General features: G+C 35.0%; 1 protein-coding gene across 1 annotated transcript in view; it reads left to right on the plus strand.

The window, feature by feature from the left end:
- Positions 1-4,669: 4,669 nt before the first annotated feature.
- The window catches only part of LOC137643239 (two pore potassium channel protein sup-9-like), a 66,020-nt gene continuing 47,077 nt past the window's right edge, over positions 4,670-23,612 (plus strand). Inside the window, exon 1 of the mRNA XM_068376083.1 lies at positions 4,670-4,849. Within this exon, the coding sequence (XP_068232184.1) occupies positions 4,748-4,849 (102 nt within the window). The 5' untranslated portion in view covers positions 4,670-4,747. The remainder of the gene's footprint in view (positions 4,850-23,612) is intronic.

Genomic DNA, 23,612 nt, shown 5'->3' on the forward strand with positions numbered 1-23,612 from the left:
GAGAGAGAGAGAGAGAGAGAGAGAGACTCTTCAGTATGAAGACAATATTTAGAAAATACTTCATGATAACAATTATCAAATAATCAGTTTAAGAGTAAGGAAGAGTCCAATTGGACAAACAGTCTTTAGGAATAATTCCTAATTACGGATTACTTTCAAATGATTAATGTCTTTCCATAGTTGGCTACGAATATAATCAGGCCCAGGCACAAGTATGTTAGCTGTTGTGTTTATCTTCATTTCCATCAAGTAAATATTATTTGGAACCGGTTATTGAAGAGTGATTGTCTGGCTCCGTTCTCAACTGCACGAGACCAGGCATTGTACGTGTGCCACTCCATTCCATGAGAATAATGGCCACCAGCTATGACTGACCATAGAGGGAATACGTAATCTATTTCTCTCTTGCTTTTAAGTAACTGAACTCCACTTAACTCTCGTTGCATAGGCCAGTGCAGCACCACAACTCCCACGAACCATCTTCTAAGCCCCTGGATGTGAAATACGGCGATACTATCTCACCCTCTACTTCCTTTCCTGTCTTCATAAAGTCTTCGTTTGATTGTGACATTGTGGATCTTGGCAGAAGAGACAGTCTTCCAGAAAACATTTTGAGATATACTGATCTCTTCCAGAATATTTTAGGTGTTCAATTTGGTACCTGCGGTGACGAGAAATGCATATTCTATTTCAAAGTTTTGAGTAGGAGAAGTTGTTATTTTATCTCATCACTTTATATTTTCGAAATTCTGATTTTTTCTTATTTTACTGACGTTTTAATATGATACAATTTGTTTACAAAAACGTTTCCATATTCTAGCTAAAGGGTAACACTACAGGAATAAGAAAAAAATTATAAATTATAAACCTGTCTTTTGAATAACGAAATGACGCAGATATGAAGTGAAAAAACGGAAGCCTACTAGATTTCTACAGCTTGGTAATAGGAGGCCGAAAGGGCGGCCATCTTTCTGAGCACATCTTATTCCTCCGGCTCAGGGAAAGTTTATTTGAAAATTATTTTTTTTGGGCACTTCGTTAATTTTATTTTACTTCTTGGCCACACAAGATATAAGAGACTTTTATTCCTACGGTCTGCAATTGTACACAAGAATTTGTTTTTGTGTTTTGAAAAACTAGCACTTTATTATTCATGCGATTTCTGACATTTTTCATGTGGTGTATTCACAGAAACTTGCATAGTTGTGTAATTGTATGGTATATATTTTCAAAAGCAATATGATTTTCTTGACATTTTTACTAACATATTAACATAAAAGGAAAAATAAAAATTGCTGCTAGAAAGTCATTTTCAGTTGAATTTTCGAATTATCCTAATGAAATTCAAAAAGAATTGGTGTTTCTTATGTACTCTTGTTCTTGGAAATATAATGGTATAAGAGTATATCCTCACCAAATGATTTATCTTTTGCAATGGTCAGCCTAAGTGTATCTTAATTAAAGCACTCTAGAATTCATTAAACGAGACCCATCTGTTTGAGTTACTGTATGAACATACCTTTGTATTCCAATGGTTCAGTGAATGGGCCCCTGTCGGATAAAGGCCCACATTCACTTTGTTTTTCTTCGAGAGGCCAACCACGAGATCTTAGTTTCTTCTGGGATTTTGGATTATTTTTGAAAGAGATTAAAAAAGAAGACACTGATTCAGAGATATATGTTCTTACAGCGAGTGAGCGGACAGTGATTGCAAAGATTTTGGTTTTCTCCAATCCTAATTAACAAAATTCAATTGATGCTTTTACAGTTTCATTTTTCAGATGCTCCTGTTAATCGAATCGAATCTTGGTCTGTTGGACAAAAACTTGCAGTCTATTAAATTTTTTATTCCTGGTCTACATATTAATCTTTAGCACCGTCGTTCAAAGTGTGGAATAACCAATTTGTGGAATGATATTCCTAATCAGGTAGTTGAATCAATAGAACTTCAAAAGTTCAAACTAGCAGCGAATGTTCTTATGTTAAATAGGCTGCCATAAGTCTCTCTTTATGGTTTATATATAAAAGATCTATGTTAATGTTACTGTTCTTAAAATATTTTATAATAATGATTCATCACTTCTCTTATAGTTGATTTATTTCTATATTACCTTCCATCACTGAGCTATTTTCCCTGTTAGAGCCCTTGGGCTTACAGCATCTTGCTTTTCCAACTATGTTTATAGCTTAGCTAATAATAATAATAATAATAATAATAATAATAATAATAATAATAATAATAATAATAATAATAATAATAATAATATGTATGAATACGTAGGTATGTATGTTTGAATGTATACATACATATATCCATATGTTTAAATACTGCATGTCTATAGTTATATATATATATATATGTGTGTATATATATATATATATATATATATATATATATATATATACACTGTATATATATTTATATATACTGTACACACACATGTATATATACATACATATATATATATATATATATATATATATATATATATATATGTGTGTGTGTGTGTGTGTGTTTGATTGCACATATACTGTATGCATGTATGCATATATGTGTCTATTTATGTGTGTATATATAAATATATACAGTATATATATATAATTATATACATATATATATATATATATATATATATATATATATATATATATATATATATATATGATAGAATTCATTGAAACACGGCCCAACCACCCCAGTAAATGTGGATATGAGAGCGTGGACGCCCTGGCTAAGTGGTCTGATCTCTTGCTGCGAATCTTTCACGTTCTATCCTAAGAACCTTCCTCGAGACCACCCAAGCTCAAGCTGTAAGTAGGTACCATCAATCTCTAGGGTCAACATAAAGGTCGTCAGTCTAGAAACTTCATATACTATAAGAACTTGCTCAATCACAAGAAGACTAACCTCTTCTGGTGCCAAATCTGTCTAGGGGAAAGGGAATATGGTGAAAAATTAATATATATGTATACACTATATATATAAATATATATATATATATATATATATATATATATATATATATACATATATCTATGTGTATATATATAATTTATATGTATATAAATGTATATATATATATATATATATATATATATATGTGTGTGTGTGTGTGTGTGCTGTGTGTTTGTGTGTATGTGTGTGTGGGTGTGTGTGAACAGATAAAGGGAGCCTGATGGCAAATGCAACATTCTCATACTTACTACAGTGAAGTAAAGGGTCCTTACTAGCATTTTTTGTGTAACCTTTATTTCAAATAATACAGTTAGCTAAATAGAACAAAATAATGATAATCGGAGTAAAAGATATAACCCACAGGTATTCTTGTTTACTTTTTGCCTTGCATATAACTCCTGTTTACATCGTTCCCTGCCCATTTCCATGATTATTCCTGTCCTACCGATATTCCTGTTTACTTTCGTGCCATGCATATTCAGTTTCGTAGTCATGCTATTTTTTAGTCAATCATCTTCGTCTGATGGCTGCAGGTTGATAAGTTCATCGTAGCAGTTAACGAGATGAAGAGGTAATTTGCAATCTTCCGATCTCCCCTGGAGCAACGGATGACATTGCTCTTGAGAGAGAGAGAGAGAGAGAGAGAGAGAGAGAGAGAGAGAGAGAGAGAGAGAGAGAGAGAGATTTGGATTTTAAGAAGTAAAGTTATTTTAACCTCAATTTTTAATCACATCATTCGTGATATCTCAAAATAGATTTGAATATGTTTCCTCTGGATAAAACTTATCCTATAAAAGTAGCTGAATTCCATGCTCACTTTTAGTAAAATTAAATAGCACAAAATACATTGAAAATGCAAAAGGTTTCAATGATTCTCTGATTAGATCATAAAGAAAGCACAATTGGTTCATTTGTTGGAGACTTAGAAGAAATTATTCAAAACTCCAGTGATATGCCATCGATGCTTGAAAAGTGGTAATGGAAAAGAGTAGAAATAAAAAGAAATCTTTAATATTATCATCTTTATTTGTGAATATGTCCACAGTAAACTTTTCCTGACAGTATCTTTTTTATTTGTTTGTTCCTCTGCAATTGTTTAAGAAAATATATATACACTTCAGCAAAGATGGTTGGTTGTGCGATTTCCTATCGAAACAGAGTGAATGTCAGTTCTAACACCTAAGCACTTTTCTCGTCCTTTATCTAGCCTTACTAGGATTTTACCAACACAACTCATTTCACTTGTGACATGAATCTGTAAAGCGTGGAATAAGTAATCGTCGTATTAGGCGTAACATGACATAGTAGCTTTATTGGATGTAGTTTTTTATGACAATACTAAAAGGGATATGGCAACATTTACGGCTTAAACTAAAACAAGAGGTGACAATTATTAAGGATTAATAAAGTAAGGTGGTTATCATAATTACCATATAATGTATGAAAGTAAAGAATTGGAAATCGTCTGTTCAATTGTTATTGCGTTTCATTTATGGCATTGTATTTGCCGTTGGTTTTGGGTCAGTTCATCAGATCCTATTATTAGTAAGTGAGGCTTTTAGAATCTTTTGTATTATACACTATTGCTGCAATTGTTGAACATGATTACAAAGGAGGTTCACATGTTTTTATGTGATTAATGAGGTTTTACTGACATTTTCAGATCTTATAAGTATATTCCTTCTATTTGATAATGGATGAATCGGTCTTGAAACAGATCTTTTCTTTACAGGGTACGGCCACTCTACCCCGAACACTGTCCCTGGTAAGATTTTTACCATTGTATACGCCATGGTGGGAATACCCCTCTGCTTGGTGCTCTTCCACTCCATTGGTGAACGGCTGAACAAGTTCTCCTCTATTGCCATTAAAAAGATCAAGAAAATTCTAAAGGTAAGAATTATGTCTTATTCGTAGGAATTTTTCAAACAACTACTGTGGTTTTTCCTTTCTCTTGTGGTCTAGCTAGCAATAGGAGAGTTGGATCTGCAAAAAAAAAAAAAAAAAAAAAAAAAAAAAAAAATCTCTAGTGAATTGCTCATAAACCAAAGTATGTAGACTTACAAAAAGAGCCCCATTAGTAGCTGTGAGGGCCGTAACGTGTTAATGTTTTAAAATAAATGTTTCTATTCTGTTGAAACCGTTACTGATAAAATAGCCTTAAGTAACTATGAATGTGAAGAACAAGGTCCATAGACCTTGGTGAAGATAGTGTGAGGAATTAGTTTGGTTTAACGGTCGTGATGTACGGCATGTAACATTGGTGGTTGTTAGGCATTAAATCGATTACCAGAGTAGTAAGATGGTAGGTTATTTTGAGGGTCAACAATTAACGCTATATTTTTCGGGTGGCTGGATTAAATAGTATTAACAATAATATTCCTAAGAAAAAGAAGAATAGTACTTAAAGTTGTGCCTTGATAACAGAATTTTGTTTTCATTGCGAGTTACAAAGGAATGTTATGGAGGTGTAAAGGGTTTTATTTTTTATTTTACACTGTTATTATTTTCTCTGAGCTAACACACACATGCACTTTTCTTTGCATATATATCTTTACATTTTAAAAGAATATTTGTCGAAACCCCCTTTTTTTGCGGGAAATCCGTGGGTTGTCTATCATGTTTCTTAAAATTATAATCATTGGGAGTAATAAATTTTTAGCATGAAACATTTAAATAAAGGTAGTAGACGGTAACTTGGGACCGTTTACTATAATATTGTTACTAACACATTTGACCTATGCAATGTTGCGGCTATATAGGATTTGTTTTTATAACGGGATGTTTAAGACACTTTTACCAGTAAAAAAAAAAAAACTGTTTACATTATATGGTTAGTCTGTTGTAAAGAAAACCTCATGCAATGGTATACTTTATCTCCATGATTGCCTTACTCAATGGAAGGATAAATTTAGTCCAATGAAGTTTGGAGGGCAATATTTACAGATGATGGAGTGCTGATTGGTGATAATGAAAACAAGCCAAAGAATATAGAAAAAGGGTTGTAAATTGTGGGCCAAATAGATAAATGTGACAGAAAGTGTTAGCTAGATTAGTTTTGTAAGCTCAATGCATGTGTGGAGATATGGATCCTCTGTGAATTTTATTTACCATCATTAGTAGTACTGTTGGTGCATCTCACGCTGTAAACTGTACGCATTCCCTGAGGGTCTTGCAGCAACCCTTTGGCCCTTCTTAGCAGCCTCTTGAAACTAACTTTGGGTTGGGAGAGAGAGAGAGAGAGAGAGAGAGAGAGAGAGAGAGAGAGATTTTTAGTAGCCGAGTGAGAGGCAGTTTATTCTCTTCGGGTCTTCCTCAATTTATGCGTTCTGGGTAAGAGTTTTCGGCTTTGAGGTTTCATTTGGTTATCTTGTATTCTTATTTGATTTGTCCCATAAAACATTGGAATGCTATTCATCTCTGGAGAGAGAGAGAGAGAGAGAGAGAGAGAGAGAGAGAGAGAGAGAGAGAGAGAGAGAGAGAGAGTCATGACGGCTCCAAGCCACAACACTAGGCTCATTTTCAGTATTCCTTAGAAACAGGTTTATACAAAAGGCTACGATTCACGTAAAGTGCATTTCACCCAAACAGGGGGCATTTATATTTATTAACAAGTGAGATATGGTGTCGCAACGTTGAAGATCACTACCATGAAGAGAAATGGAAAGGATTATTCTACGTATGGTAATATGAATTCTTGAAATACTTGAATCTGATGTGCATTTTTCTCGAATTCTTTCTTGCAGATATTCTACTGATCCAATTATGGGACTTATAAATGCTTATGTTTATAACTTTAGGTCGGTGCTAATTAAACTAAATATATTATTTTTTTTTCATGTATAGGCATGCCAAATTACTACTGGACAGTAGCAGAATACAGTATACATGTATAATATATGTAAAATTTTGAGCAAGGGAGTTAAGAGAGTCGATAACTAGGTACTCTTTGAAGCATACCGTTAAACCTCAGTATCGTAAGAAAATTAAAATATTAACCTATTTGTTTGTGATTTGAAGCGTTTTCTATTGAGATTAAAACTGGATAAATTCTCTGGGCAAATGGAAGTTTAATAGAACTGAATGGGACCCTTTTCTGTTTTCTTGATATTGCTTGAGGTCCTAATGATGAGAAGCACTACTACTGTAGACCCCTCAGGGGAAAATATGCTTGAGCATATGTGGGTATCTTGTCTGAAGTAATGTTCAAAGTCAACGTTGTTAAGAACTAGATTATCCTAGTTGTGTTTTACATATATTTTAAAAATTGAAAAGAAATGAATGAAAATTAGTATAAATATAGACTTTTGCAACAATTTACGTGAATAAGTACGTTTGTATATTCACGTGGTTACACTTGCATTGATAAAAAGCAAAGTTCTGTGGCTCTAATGCTCTGATTCCAGTGTGGCAGCCATATCTTTTACTTCCCTTTACGTTGGCATTTTCTCTCAAAATTGCTGCATTCATAATACATCTGGAATAGCTGGCAAACCGACAGCCAGCCGGGAAACTGTGGCCGAATTCATTTACTTAATGGCCTTTTGGCTGGAAGGAAATTTGACCCGTCTGGCTGAGATGAATTTCCCTCATTTTTTTGTCTATTTCGTATCGAAATTTGGTCGTGAAGAATCGCAGAGCTCATTCATATCTAAAAACTGTTCTATAACGTACAAATTCTGTGGCTGACTGTTCTGGGACGGGTGCACGATATAGTGACAGTCTTTCCTGAATATGTTTAGTCAATCTCTCTCTCTCTCTCTCTCTCTCTCTCTCTCTCTCTCTCTCTCTCTCTCTCTCTCTCTCTCTCTCTCTCTCTCTCTCATACACAAGTCAAAGGATGTAAGCTTAAAACATTCCATGGACAGATTATATATATATATATATATATATATATATATATATATATATATATATATATATATATATATATATATATCATCAACTGTTACTATTTCACTGCAGAACAAAGGCCTCAGATATGTCCTTCCACTTGCCTTTGTTTATGGTCTTTCTGTGCCAGTCCACACTTGCAGGCTTTCTTACTTCGTCAATCCATTGTCTACTCTCCATTCCCTGGCTTCTTTAACAATCTCAAGAAACTAATTTTGTTATTCTTAATGTCCATCTATTGTCTGTCATTCTCATTATATGGCCTGGCCATGTCTATTTCTTTTTCTTAAATGTTTGCGCTCGTATCCACGTTGCTCTTTTTCTGTCTATTAGTGTTATTCCCATCATTATTCTTTCCATAGCTCTTAAGTTGTAACTAGCTCATGTTCTAAGGCTTTAGTAAGGCTCCAAGTTTCTGATGCATAAGTTTATACAGATAGGACCGTCTCATTAAATACTCTTCTTTTTAGAGAAAGGGGCATTTTACATTTATAATCTCATTTTGTTTACCAAATGCTCTCCATCCCATGCTTATCCTTCTTTTGATTTCGGTCTCGTGTCCTGGGGAAACACAGTCTGTCCTAAGTACGCATATTTATTAACAATCTCTAGATGCTCTTCCATAACTCTAATTAGTTGTATTTGCATTTTCATTGAACATTATCTTAGTTAATCTCATGTTCATTTCCAGTCCTATATTTCTGGTTTCTCTATTCAAATCTACTACTCTCTTTTGTAAATCCTCCCGTGATTTACTAAACACAACTATGTCAAATGCAAATCATAGGTTGTTAAGGTATTCCCCATTAATATCAATTCTTACTTTTTCCGCAATCTAAATTCTTAAAATCTTTCCAAGTGTTCAAACATAAGATTCTTCTATTTCTTTTTTTAAGGGATTTCATTACTACTGAGGTTTTGACAGATTCAAAAGCTTTCTCATAGTCTATAAATGCCATACATAGTGGTTTGTCATACTCTGTTGATTTTTCCATTAGCTGGTTAATTACATGTATATGGTCAGATGTTGAATAACCACTTTCAAAGCCTGCCGGCTCTCTTGGTTGATTAAAGTCTAGCTGTCTTTTTATTGGGCCTAACATGGTCTTTGTAAATATTCTATATATTACGTTGAGTACAATTTTTGGGCGGTAATTTTTCCGGTTGTTTTTTGTCTCCCTTTTTGTGAATTAATATGATGATAAAGTTTTTTCAAGCTGTAGGTATAGAGCATTCTTTCAGATATTTGGTGTAGAACTCAGCGAGTTTTACTATGGTATCTAATTCATCTATTGTCAAATCAATCTTGAGGCCATCTTCCTCTGCTGCCTTGCCTTTTTCATGCCTTTTAATCCTTTCTTTACTTTTCTTACCATTGCGTATGGTACCGGCTCAAGTGTTTCATTATTTATATTGGTGAAGTTATTTCTCTTATCACTATTGTATAGCATTGTATAGATATCCTCTGCAATTTTTGTAACTCCATCTCTATTGTAAATAATATTTTCATCTTCATCCTTCAAAGCAAACACCTGTTGGCGCCTCCCTGTTCCTAGACTTCCTTTTTTTAGTGTTTTTCTCAATTTTGGTCTTATTGTGTTTACGAATATCATGGGTTTTTAGCTTTATTGTTTATTGTTTTGCTAATTCTATTTCATCTCTCTTGGATTTTACCCTCATTTCCAATCTTTTCTTTATTAGGTTGTAGGTCTTCTCTGATAGATTTCCTTAATCTTGTTTGGGGACTTTTCCTCCTATCTGTTGTGCTAATTCCAATATACATTTTGGTAAAATACTGTTCATTTCTTCTTTACTTGCTTCCTTTTCATCATGAGAATGGGAGTACCTAATTTGTATTGCTAAACTAAACTCATCAGGTTTTTCTCTTATTACAGGAGTTTGTACTTTCTTTCTTAGTATTAATTTTGCACTCTCTTTCCTTAGATTTGAACAAACTTTGCTTCTCGCCATTCTATAATCGCCAGACTTTAATTTGTTTAACACTGGTTTATCTTTAACTAAATTAACTTTTTCACTGAGAATAAAATTATTTCATTTTTCGTTTCTCCATTGGGGCGTCTCCATATATATATATATATATATATATATATATATATATATATATATATATATATATATATATATATATGTATATATATATATATATATATATATATATATATATATATATATATATGTATATATATGTATATATGTGTGTATGTATATGTAGTGATAGATCTAATAGATTCAATTTCCAAATTGTGATACATTATTCGGAAGAAAAATTTGAGGAAATTAGTGCACCAGTATTGCAATCATTGCACTTGATAGATTTTAAAAAGAATAGCCAAGAGGACGAGGTTAATTTGTGAAAGATGCAGTCATAGACTTATGACTGGGGAGGGTAATATTTCATCTAAAGTTCATAAATAAATAAAATAAAAAATACTTAAGGGAAAGAACAGATCCTTTCGGTAAGCTACAGAATATTCATTGTTCTCGTACAAGAATATCCTAAACTTTCAGATGAGATTTCACATGTGAACAACTCTTTCTTTTCAGGCCCCCTTAATATCAAATGTGTATGGAAACGTGATAATATAATCTGAAATTCAAAAGTGAGAGTATTAGAAAATGAATAAGGTACTATAATTTTCCTAATAGGGGGTATTTGGAATTTTATTGATTCATTTGTATTTCTAAAACTAACAGCATTAAATAGCTTCTGCAGATAGAGAAGAAAACTATCTAGTTTTAGCTCAAAATCGTAAACCGTTAGCTTGGTAAATTTTATGGAATTAAGAATCTGGTTAGCTTGAGTGAAAAAACTAGAGCTTGACTCTTTCTTGTCTTAATCAACAAAATTGAATTCTTATAAATTTTAGAAAATGGACAGCACCAAGTCGACTTAAACTGCTAAACGACCCGATCGTTCAGTCACAATAGAATCGTATTAATGCATTAAAGGAAAGAAAATACTGAATTTGAAAGATTACCAGTATTTCAAGTCCTGTTTCTTTTCCTACCTTTGACTTACAAACAAAACCTGAAACTGTGCAGCTGTATTATATATGTTTAGAGTAAGTTGTTTGATAGCATTTCTATACGCTGTAACCTTGGACACGACCTCATAAAGTCGTCATAATGAATAACGTAGACGGCCACTTACACGAGATGTTGGGGCTCTGGAATTTATGCTTTAGATTGGACACTTAATGGGTTGCTCTCTCTCTCTCTCTCTCTCTCTCTCTCTCTCCTCTCTCTCTCTCTCTCTCTCTCTCTCTCTCTCTCTCTCTCTCATATATCTTGTGAGATCTTACTGCCTTAACTCTCTCTCTCTCTCTCTCTCTCTCTCTCTCTCTCTCTCTCTCTCTCTCTCTCTCTCTCTCTCTCATCTTGTGAGATCTTACTGCCTTGACAGAAAAAGTAAATCATCTTTTGTCATATAGGATGTAAGAATTCACCAATTGTGAAACAACTTTTTGTGTAATACAGATTACCTTTTCAAAAAAAAAAAAAGAAAAAAAAAATCATACGCTGAAATTGTTTTGAAGTCAATTAACTTAAAGGATATGTAGAATCATTGTATCTCTGTTAGATAGATTATATATTGATCCAACCTTTTAAGATTATCCCAGTTAGATATGCATTCTCCTTATTTGTCATAAATCTGATATTTTGAGAAAGATTTTAGTCCTTTTCATTATAGAATTGTCCTAAATGCTCTCAACAGGTAAGGAACTTCTAACTACTTCCAACCTATGGAGAGCTCTTACTTATTCTTTTGTTGACACTATAATCAAAGGTTAGATTTTATATTCTGATATATTTCATCAACGCCCTCAGGGTAAAGTTGCAAATAAAGGTAGGCTACTCATGACGGTTCAAGTCAAAGACTAAATAGATATTATCCTTTCTTTTCTTTGATATTTAACTTCCATTCATTTTTCTCTGACTTCTCACAACCCTTGTCTAAGGGGAGCAGCTTGTCATGTTTTAAGACAAAATCAAATTTCACTTCTAATGGAAGACTTACAAAAGAATGAAATCAACAGTGAAGCCAAGTTAGGTAAAGCAACAATGTGAGATGAAAATCTAAGAATTTTTTTCCGGTTGAAAATACTTGCAATGTTTTCTGGGCGTGATGAACGAGAAGTTACATATTGATCTCTTATCTAGAGTGCAGAAGATAGTTTGTATACCGATGCAAAAAGTGAGGTTCAAGTTCTTTTGTCTTTTTTTATCGATATGTAAAGGATATAACAAGAATAAAATACACTCATAGCCAGTTAGCAGAAAAAAAAATTACGGCTGTAATGGGAAATGTTATGTTAAGATTTATATTATCTACTGGAATTACCCTAGTTTTACGTAAATTATTATTATTATTGTTATTATTATTATTATTATTATTATTATTATTACGAACAATTATATTTAATTTACAGTGTTATTATTATTATTATTATTACTATTATTATTATTATTATTATTATTATTATTATTATTATTATTATTATTATTATTATTATTATTATTATCATTATTATTATTAGGAACAATTATATTTAGAATGACAGGTATCATGATGGAGGTGATTGATTTAGTCTACTGTATAGTTTTGATGTAACAGGAAATATTTTTATCGTTTTCTGCACATATGGTTTAAACAAGATTCAGCTTCTCCGTATAAATATGACCTAAATTACTATCTTATCCTTTCTCCAATATGTTATTATATTCTCTTCCCAACGTCAGTTCCGAGTAATGCTGCAGGGTTCGTGTTCTTCGTGTTATTAAGTGTTTTCAAAGGTGCGAATATCTCACCTCTAACTAATTCCCCAGAGTCACGAAGAAGGCTCAATTTCGGTTACACTAACGATGTCTTTCTCGTGGTTCCGTGCATGATATTTTGCTAGAAGCTCTGCCATGTCAACATTTGTTTGATTTCGTCTTTTATTTTCTTGCACATTTTCTTGACCTTGGTTCGTTTTCCCTTCATTTGATTAATGCAATATATTTCCTCCCTATACGATGGTAAATAAAATCTCATTAATCCTCTGTTCCTAGTTTGAAAGTCTTGTTTTCAGCCAATTGGTGTGCAAAATATCTGCCCAAATTTTGATTGAATGCATTCAGTACTAATACAAACGAGCATGCAGACGAGGAGATCTTCGCTACATTAGATTCTTTCTACGATATAATTCACTACTAATGTAAATTGTTCATTAAGTTAATATTCATTTATTTGTTGGTGGTTAAGGATTTAAGATTTCTTTTCCATCTATCTTATCAAAATTTGCTGTCAGAAGTTTCTTTCCTGTTTGAAACATGACTGTCACAGTTGGATGTTTATCCAATTTATCTCCCTTCATGATAACACTGAATCGCTTCCAGTTCGTATAATCAGTATCCTTGCCCTGACATCTCCCCCGGTTTAAAGGTTAAAAGACTTAGAGGTCGATATGAATGGCAAAGGAGAGGACAATGCCCAAGAGAATGACCATTTACATATGATCAGCGCCCAAGCCCCCTTCCCATTAAACTAGGACGAGGGAGGGCCAGGCAATGGCTGATGATGACTCAACAGGTATACCAATAGGGTCCCCCGAAACCCCATATCTCTACCTCACAAGGATGGTAAGGTTACAAACACTATTAGAAACTATTAAACTCGAGCCGGTCTCGAACTCCCAACCAACAGGCGGGGTCGTTTCCAATAAGCAGCCCTTTTGTATATTCAAAAGTTTGAACAGTGCTCGACTGACATTTTGGAGTGTAAGAGGAGTAGGTTGCATCTTATCTCTCAAATGATTAGAGTTTGTCTTTAGCCATTTTCCAATTGCCCGGGTCAGTGACGGTTTCTTTCTGTCTTTTTTTCAAACTTGGAAAGTCTCATTCCTCATATTTTCGGTTAGTTTTTCAAATTCTTAATATATATATATATATATATATATATATAAATTCTGCAATCTTAGCAAATTGGTACTCTAATCATTTTAGGGGGAAATCTTAGATTTATGAGAAGGGATTTCATTCATGATTATTTCTGTAACTTTTTTTTTCATATCTCAACAATATACACTCTCTTCCCAATGGACGGGAGTGGAGGAGGGACTGAAACAAACATATCCTCCGAATTCTATTTAGAGACAACACAAGTATTTATATGCTCCCATGGGGTCATCTAATGAGTGACACTTGCATGTTTATATTCAACGGTTCTTGTTAATAAGGTTAATATTGCCATAAATACAGATAATGCAATAATAAAATGATAATAGAGTTTAAATTAGGTTGTTACATTCAACGATCTTGTGACATGAGTTCGATGGTAGTTGCAGTGTAGAAGTAAACGTAAAGAGGGCATCCTTCCTTTTTGTATGAGCATTGTTTGCTGTACATGCACTACATGGCTTCCCGCCCACTCTTGAAGCATTCATGCATGTGAAAGAGGGTGACCTGGCCAAGAGAATCATACTGTTGCAGGAGATATGCAGGTTTAGGCGGTCAATGGTGATCCACTCCTATTTACCACGATCATTGAGGAGGAAAGGTTTAGGAGTATAACGGATGACAAGGAATTGGCCGGTATATGTGGGCGTAAGCAGGGCCTTACAAGTGTCAGTGCTCATAAAGACATGTGTTATACTGTATATGGACTATTTTGCGGGGGGACTTCTAAGTCTTAAGGCAGAGGCTAAATCTCCTCATTGTAGGAGGTAGCGAACGGAAAGGAAAAAGTTCCTTAGGGAGGACCAACGGGTCATCACATACCATTTCATCAATGGTGTCCATGTGAGAAGTTTTGGAAACCAGCTGGAGTCATTGCAGCAGGACATCAAAGTTCCACTGAGGGTATAATGGAAATGTTCCACCATTCTGTTGGCTGCTGGGTTGTAAATAGTCTGATGTACGGTGATACTGAGTTGATGCCTAATGTTGTCCACAATTGAAAGCTGTATGTTGCATCTCTAACAGAAGGGATATGATTTGTAATGCGGAATGTTGCCATCCATCCGGAAAGTAAGGCAGCAGTACACGAAGCAGATGTTGCATCTTGCATTGGGTTGGCTTCAGACCAGTGAGTGGAGCGATCTTTCACAGTGAAAAGGTATCGGTGTCTTCGTGACATGGATAACAACCACATCAACATGAATGTGTGCAAAACAACTCAGGTTGAGGAAATGTGCATTTTTCAAGTTTGATATGGAATATAGGCAGTGACCCAATCCTTAGCATCTTCAGTAATGCCATGCCTTATGAACTTGAACTTCAGTAGTTGTGCAGTTCATCAGGGTGAGTGCTGTGAGAGGCCTTGAATCAATTTAAACACCTTGCCTACAAGTACTGACGTCACAGAGGAGGGTGGCATTGGAGTCGTCAAAGGCGATGTCTTCCCGCTGAAGACACGTGCAGGATGTCCCACAGGTTTGGTACTTGAGGTCCTATCAATGGCTTCTGCCAAGACCTTTTATTCCATTGGCTTCTGGAAAGGGGGTCGGCAACGAAATTCAATTTACCAGGGATGTTTTGAATGTTACAGTTACAAATACACCACCAGTAATTTGCAGTCGATGGTAAAGTAGCTGAATTCTGTCTTGGAAAGTTTCGTATTGAAGAAAGCCAGTGGTCAGAGCAATCCGTTAATCATTTGTTTGAGTACAGACCCTACAGTGATGTCACTGACATCAGTGACGAGTAAGAGGGGGCAATTGGCACGGGAGAGGTGAGAGTAGTAGCAGGTGATAGGGCTTCTTGGCTTTGACGAAGGCTGCCTCCAGTAAGGGCTCTACTTAAGGTTTTTGGGTTACCTCTGCGGGAGTCATAGAGGGAGGCGAGAGTGGCAGTGACTGCTGACAAGAGCTCCTGCAGTGCTTTAACCGTTGAGGGCATGGGGAACTTCTGTACTTTTGATACCTTCTCAGGGAGGGGATGAATACCCTCAGGAGTGATACAATGCCCCGAGAATGCCACTTCCTTAGCACCAAAGGTACATATATCGTACTTGGTTATAAGGCCGTTCTGCTGCAGGCAGGCGAGACTAATGTGTAGGTGACATAGGTTGTCTTCTTTGGAGGGGGAGGATATTATTGATTGATTGATTTGAGGTTTTCTGGCATCTCAAATCAATAATATCCTCCCCCTCCAAAGAAGACAACCTAGTACGTCATCTACATAATATATACAGGGGGAGAGATCCCCTAAGATATAATCCATGAATCATAGAAATGCAGCTCCTATAAATGAATGTATATGTGCTGAAGGGGCTAGTGATAGTGGTTTTTGTTATGTTTTCTGGGTTCATGGGCATCTGATAATACCTCTTCAGGTAGTTGATGGTCAAGAATGTTTTAGCACCGTGACAGTAGGTGGTGCTGTTGGTGGTGTTGGGGACGTGTAGTGGTCTGATTCCGTCTGCATGTTAAGGCCCCTGTAATCCTCACAACAGTGTAGGGATCCATCCTTCTTCAGGACAATGTGCAGTGGCAACTTTTAGTAAAGTCCTATTTTTTTTCCATTTTGGCAAATGTGCATTTAGCAGCTACCAAACAGTGTGATGCCAAATGTCTAAATCTGGCAAACACTGGGGGCCCTGTTGTCTTGCTATAGTGATGAATACAGTACTTGGCGGAAACCATGATCAGCTGGTATAGTTTTGGACAAAAGACATTGTGATATAAAGAGTGAGGAGTTAGGGTATGTATCCGGGGGCACACTGATGTGAAAAGCAAGGTCGGAGAGAGCAGATGATAAAGGCATGGATGAATGAGACCTGGGACTGACTAAGTGTCAATGTGCAATGTCAACCAGGAGGGGGAAATAGGTCAGGAAATAAGCACTAATGACTGGCAGTGTAACGTCAGTGATGATGAAACTCCAACAGCACTGGGCAACCACAAACAAGAATGTCAGCTTCTTGTATCTTGTAACCGTTGATGGGGATTGCAGATCTGCTGGCGGCAACCAGACAGGCATCAGCAGTCTTGAAATGATGTGGTGGCACCTATAACAGGGAATATTGCAGAAGGGAACAACGGGCACCAGTATCTACCAAAAAGCACACATTAGATCATGAATTATGCAAAAAAAGAAGGATTATTCAATGGGAAGGCCGTTGCTTGAGGCAATGGCCTACTACCATAGTTTTTACCATGGACATTCTATAGCACGTTTTTAAGCAGTAGCTCCGAATCTGGAGTGGTAGTAACACAACTGAGGGTGAGGGGCGTCATCAAGTGGCTGTTGAGGATGTTGGTTGGGGTGCAGATGTGGGGCAGTATAGATGGTTGGTGGGTGGCTTTGTCGCTGCTTAGGCATGTCACTGGTTGGATGTTGATGTCCTACTGCATTCATCTCAGCTTTAGTTGGTGTTGTGTAGTTGACCTTTTCGTCAGGAGTGGAGTTGTTGATGGAATTCTTGACAGTGGGGAAGTAGGTGTCCATATGGTCGTCGACTTTTGTCATCCTTCATGGGCAAGGTTTCAACATCAGGAAGGACGTCTGGCACCAGTTCTGGCAGGTATGTGCCAAAATGTACAAAGTAGGTTCACTTCACGAGGAGAACCATCTGAGGTTGGCTAAAGATGAACAATACTGATCCTTTCTCTGAGCGCTGTCAACGTCTTTTAATTCCCAAATGGTTGTTGAGAGAACTGAAAAATATTGGCTACACGGCAGTTGGCGATGGTGACTACTGCTCCAGGAGGTATGATTTGAGGGCATCTTACTGTATGGTGTCATCCCTTTGCTCGCAAAGCCAGTATCTGGGAAGGTGGCATCGGGAATCGCAGCAAGGATGTAGTCGATTTTACTTCTAGAGAAGGTCACACACTTCATATAAAACTGAACCTCGGTGCCCTAAAACCAAGTTCGGTGGTCGTGGTCATCGAAAGATATGTCAAACGAAGCAGTGAACTAGGAGGGGGCTGGGTGTTTAAGGTACTCTGTAGGGCAGCAATGTGACGGGAGTGAAGGAGGAACTGAAACAAAGACATCCCCCGAGTACCTAACTTGATTTAGTAATAACCCAGCTATTTATAGGCCGTCAAGAGGTGACATAAGGGTGACAACTGCATCTTCATATTTAGCAGTATTTGTTTGACAAGGTTATGTGCATAAAAATAAATGATATAATAACGATATCATAATAGAGTTTAAATTAGCTTGTTACGTTCAACGACTTTTTGAAGTAGAGTCCGATGGCGGTTGCAGTTCAGAAGAAAACGTAGATAGGAAATTGCTTGCTGCACGTGCATCACATCTAAATTTTATTGTAGACGGTTCTTTAGATTACTAATTCTTTCAATTCTCATTAAGGCAGTCTTTTATTAGTGTAGTGTCAAATGAGATTATTTGTCTCTATGAATATTACACTCTTAAGACCTGAATCACAGCTTACATAATTTGTCTCATATCTTTCTCAGAGTCGTACTGGCAATCAGATGAGATAGTCTTTCATTTAGGGATTTGGAGGAGGTTCTTTGCGTTGCAACATGCTGGAGGCGTTAGTTAGTTGTAAAGTGGTTGGATCATAAACATCAGAGTCTGGGGGTCAGATATGGCATAAAAATGCTGGCGTGTGAGGTGAAATATTTAACGTAGTTCCTCAGAAAAATTAAACGTCTGGAGATAATAATGTCCTGATGAAGGAGTTGGAGGGAGTGTTTTGTTACACAGAGATCGAATTTATTTCAAGAATATGCAAAGAAAAACAAATAAATGTGGATATCCTTAGTAATGAAAAAGTTGACAATGAAGAATTCGTCAATGGAGATAATGATGAAATTCCATATGAAAATGGTAAAGATTCAAAAGACGTTAGTAGAAAAAAAGGAAAGAGAAGAAGAAGAAGAAGAAGAAGAAGAAGAAGAAGAAGAAGAAGAAGAAGAAGAAAGGGATAAGTAAAAGAAGATGAACAGGAAGAAAAAAAGGAAGATGACAGTAAAGAAGAGGAATAAGAGAAAAAAATAAACGAGGAGGAGGAGGAGGAGGAGCCAGATAAAGACATGATTAAAATATTGCGAGAGAAATTACGTTAAGGGCTGCAAAATTAGCCACATTCGAAGATAGATTCCACATCGAAGGATACATCAAAGGGGCAAATAGAAGACGGGAAAGGAAAAAAGTTCGGAAATGTCTCACTTTGTAAGAGCTGCAGGATTCCTGCCATAGATTATAAAGAAGAAAAATGCGATGCCATTCTGTGGAAGGAAAGATCGGAACCAGAATCTCCGAAATTCAGCACTCTGGATAGAAAGAGGAGACAATTGGCGAAGTTGATTGAGGACATAAATAAAGCCAATCCTTCATGAAGAGGTGGATTTCTCAATTTGAAAGTTTTAACATGCTGGAAAAGGATATGGAGAGTGGCCTGGAGAAGGTCACCAACTTCTATTGGTTTATTAAGTTCTTCATCTAAAAAGACTAAAAAGATAATAGCGCAGATACGGGAGGGAAATTCTAATACAGTGTCCGAGGCCCGGTGTACCGGTTTCAAATTACCCCCTCCAAATCTTACCCCCCGGTAATTTGAAACCGGATTCAAACTACCGGGGGGTAACTTGATACCGGTTTCAAGCTACCCCCGGGGGTAATTTGAAACCGGTTTTATGCTACCCCCCTGGTTTCAAATTACCCCCTCGTTTTTGCGCAGGATCTTATCATTTATGAATATTATTAAATTGCTTTTGATCAGGGTCAACACAATCATTAGGTAATATGTATATACATGTACTGCTTCACCTATTGGTATCGTTTATTAATATCCAGTCTTTATCCGTCTTATGTTTATATCTTAGCTAATAAATGTCGGATATTCCATTATCAGTCATGGGCGCATATTTGACCGAGACAGGAAGACGAGGTGAAATTTGATTTTAACGGTTATTTTTTCCATTATTTGAAATATTTCATAATTATATTGCAAGCAAATATTATATAAGGTATAATCAACATATTGATCATAAGTATATATGTATACATATATATATATATATATATATATATATATATATATATATATACATACATACATACATACATATATATATATATATATATATATATATATATATACTGTATATATATACAGTATATATATATATATATATATATATATATATGTGTATATATATATATATATATATATATATATATATATACTGTATATATATACAGTATATATATACAGTATATATATATATATATATATGTGTGTGTGTATATATATATATATATATATATATATATATATATATATATACATATAATACATGTATATGTATTTGTATGTATGTTGTACATACTATATCATTCATGATATCTGTAAATAATTGACACTTTTAATAAAGCAAGATTGTAAGCAATTATAACAGTTTTAATAAAACATGATACAGTACATGTTGTTTGCTTCTACTGTACTTACATTGGTTGTTTGTATACGAAAACACCTGGACTACGGTAAAGTCGTTACACTTTATAGCCCTGTATGGATGACATTGAACACAGCTTGTGTTAATCTCACAACTGTTGTTACTGATTTTAGCCTAAAGGCAGGCAGCTGTGTGTTATCATGGGCTAAATCAAATCCTATTTAAACCATCTTCCGGAATAGTAAGTGATGGATTCGTGTATGGATTTTTTTTTCTCTGTTGTTGATATCGAAATGGAAAATTATTGAAAAACGGTGTCATAAAATGTTTAAGAATTTTACCTGAAATTTATCATAAAGAAAAAAAAAGACCTTGCGACATAGTCACCTGTACATTTCCATGCGGTTTATATAACACTTCTGCCCGTTTGTCATAGCTCCATTCTTTCTTATTACTCATTTCATCAAATGACAAAACAGCAATACCTAGTAATCGAGACTTTATACCATCTTTAATGTCCTCTGGTTTAATATGAATCGAGCTAACAGTAGCTTACACAACGTTAATTCTGTCTGCACGACGACATGCATGTTGGTAATTTATATTTGAGCTTTTATATTTTACGTGCATAGCATCCAAATACTACGAAGTTACTATGCATTATCAGTGACAGAATAAATGAATAAACAAAAGAGATATATGGACACAAGGATTTCTATTGTTATATTGCAACTATGGGTATGGTCAAACCATTTTAAGAGCAAACTCGGAGCCCAATAGCGGCATTGCCAGTTCTCTTGGGTCATTTTCAAAGCACACCTGGCTTAGCCGCTTTAATCTATGGGCGAGCCAAGAATAGGAGAAAAGGGTCAACTAATAAGTCATTCACCCGGATTTGAACGGTCTAAGAATATAATCCTTTAATTTGATACTCTCCCTAAATTGTTTCCTTCGTTCTTTTTGTTTGCAACCACGTGGTGAAAAGTTGAAACTCTTAAATCTAACAAATTGCAAAATTGTTATAAAACGATTATCATACTAACAGAAATAATCTTAATTTTGATTTCAAATGAATTCATTTCTCAATTCTGATTGATTATTAAAAGACAGGATTCTTTACAAAGGATTTAATTAACTATGTTTAATATGGTATATTTAGGTAAGTGATTGTATTGTTTTAGAATTTATTTAATTAATCGACAAAATTAATTTCTTTACAACAAAGGTTATATTAGCAAACGTGGTTATGGTGACTTCGTCAGATGAAGTTAGTGCTATCACAAAAGATTCAATAAATTAGTTAATTCAGACCAGTTTCATGTCTTACTTTATAATGTTATCAGTATGCTTAATACCCTTGACCCAATTTACCTTGCAAATCTGAAACAAAGTCGTTTTTTATAAGTTGGCTGCATCTGTGACACGTTTTATTCTGAGTGATTTTTGTGTCAATTTCTCCAGGCATATTGCCGCCCGAAGCTCATGTACCTAAAGCACATGAATAAAATCTATAGAAGATAGAAAAAATTAAAAAATAAATAAAATCTCGACAATCACGCGCACACTGAAATAAAATAAAGTTTTACCTCGCCGTGATCACTAAACCTTAAATGAAAGTCTGTAACTTCAAATATTGTGAATTAGGGAATTATATGACACTAGGTCTTAAATACGAAAATATCAACAATCACACGAACAGAAATAAAATAAAATTTTACCTCGCCTTTATCACAAAACCTTGAATTACAGTCTGTGACTTTTAACGTGTCATATAATTCACTAATACACAATTTTTGGTCTTAAATACCAGATTAAACTACTTTTCCTACTGCTGCGAAGCCAACAATAAATGCATGATAAATGCATGATACATATTTGCGATGTCACATTAATTATTTATCATTCTGATGAGGGGGTAACTTGAAAACAGAAGGGGTAACTTGAAACCGGTTTCAAACTACCCCCCCGGTAATCGGAAACCGGTTTCAAGTTACCGGGGGGTAATTTGAAACGGGGGGTAACTTGAATCCTTTACACCGGAGGCCTGTGAAAACAGGAGAGGTTCATAATATTCTGAATTCGCCACCAAAACAAATAAAAAAAGTAGACAATGATGTTATAATTGCAATACTGCTGAATAAAAAACGGAAAAAACTTGTTATTACTCACAGAAACAGGGACTCAAGGAAAAGAATGGAAAAGAAGAGTGATAAACGGAAAGAAAAGAAAAGGATCCACATGAAGGACCGGAAGAAATAGAAGACATTAACATAGTCTCTGTAGTCATTCTCGTGGTATTATAAAAGGTCTGCATAGCACTGTTTAATAATACCAACTAAATTGTCTGAAAATAAACCCAGGCATAACTCTCTCTCTCTCTCTCTCTCTCTCTCTCTCTCTCTCTCTCTCTCTCTCTCTCTCTCTCGGTGCTAAATCTATCGATGTATTGAACAACCACATCTACCAATGATACAAAGACTGTCGGGGTGGTTAAGGTATGTTGTTACTCGGATGACTTTCGTCCAATTACCGAACAGAGAAATGTCCATATTATAACCAGGCAATGGCTATCGTAATTGCCTTTATAAAATTATGTATTTGGGTGTTAAAATTTGTGGTTTATAATTTAATTAATTTTTTAACTTAAAATTTGTGGTTTATACTTTAATTGATTTGTAAACTGATGGGTTGTGTAAATAAAAGTTTTTTTTTTTTTTCATTTGGCTATATTCTCAGTATAACCTCCAAAATCTAATATAAACCAAAGTTGGATTTTAGCAAATCTACCACACCTAAATATAACGAACATTGACGATGTACGGTTATTCAGGACTGAATATGATTTTTGCCATTGCTATCTCTTTTACTTTCTTACTATACCATTTTTCACTTGTTTTGTGAACGATTTTCGTATTAGAATATTGTCTACAGTAGTGTTTAGATAAATAGGCTTCATTCGCAAAAAAAAAATCAAACACCCATTGTGGTGTTTCCATACAGTTTTCATAAAACAAAATAGCAGTGGTAAAGAAATACTTTCCAGCAATTGTACCTTGCAAATACAAATCATATAAACAGAACATAAATTTGCTGTACTAAAGCACCAAAAACATATACCTGAGATGAAAATATACAAATACAGTGAAAAAACATCAAAATTACTGTGCCGAATAGACCTCACAAGCACAAAAAGAATATCTACGTATACAAGTGCAATGAAAAAGCATCTAAGTGACTGTACTAAAGCACCATAAACACCAACCTGAGATCAAAACATACAAGGCTCCACAGACACCAGAAGGAAATAGAATATACAAGTAAAGTGAAAAGAAACTTTGCTAGATATGCACCACAAACAGAAAAATCGGATGAAAATTACAAGTGAA

This window comes from Palaemon carinicauda, chromosome 1, assembly GCF_036898095.1.
Source record: "Palaemon carinicauda isolate YSFRI2023 chromosome 1, ASM3689809v2, whole genome shotgun sequence".
Lineage (NCBI taxonomy): Eukaryota > Metazoa > Arthropoda > Malacostraca > Decapoda > Palaemonidae > Palaemon > Palaemon carinicauda.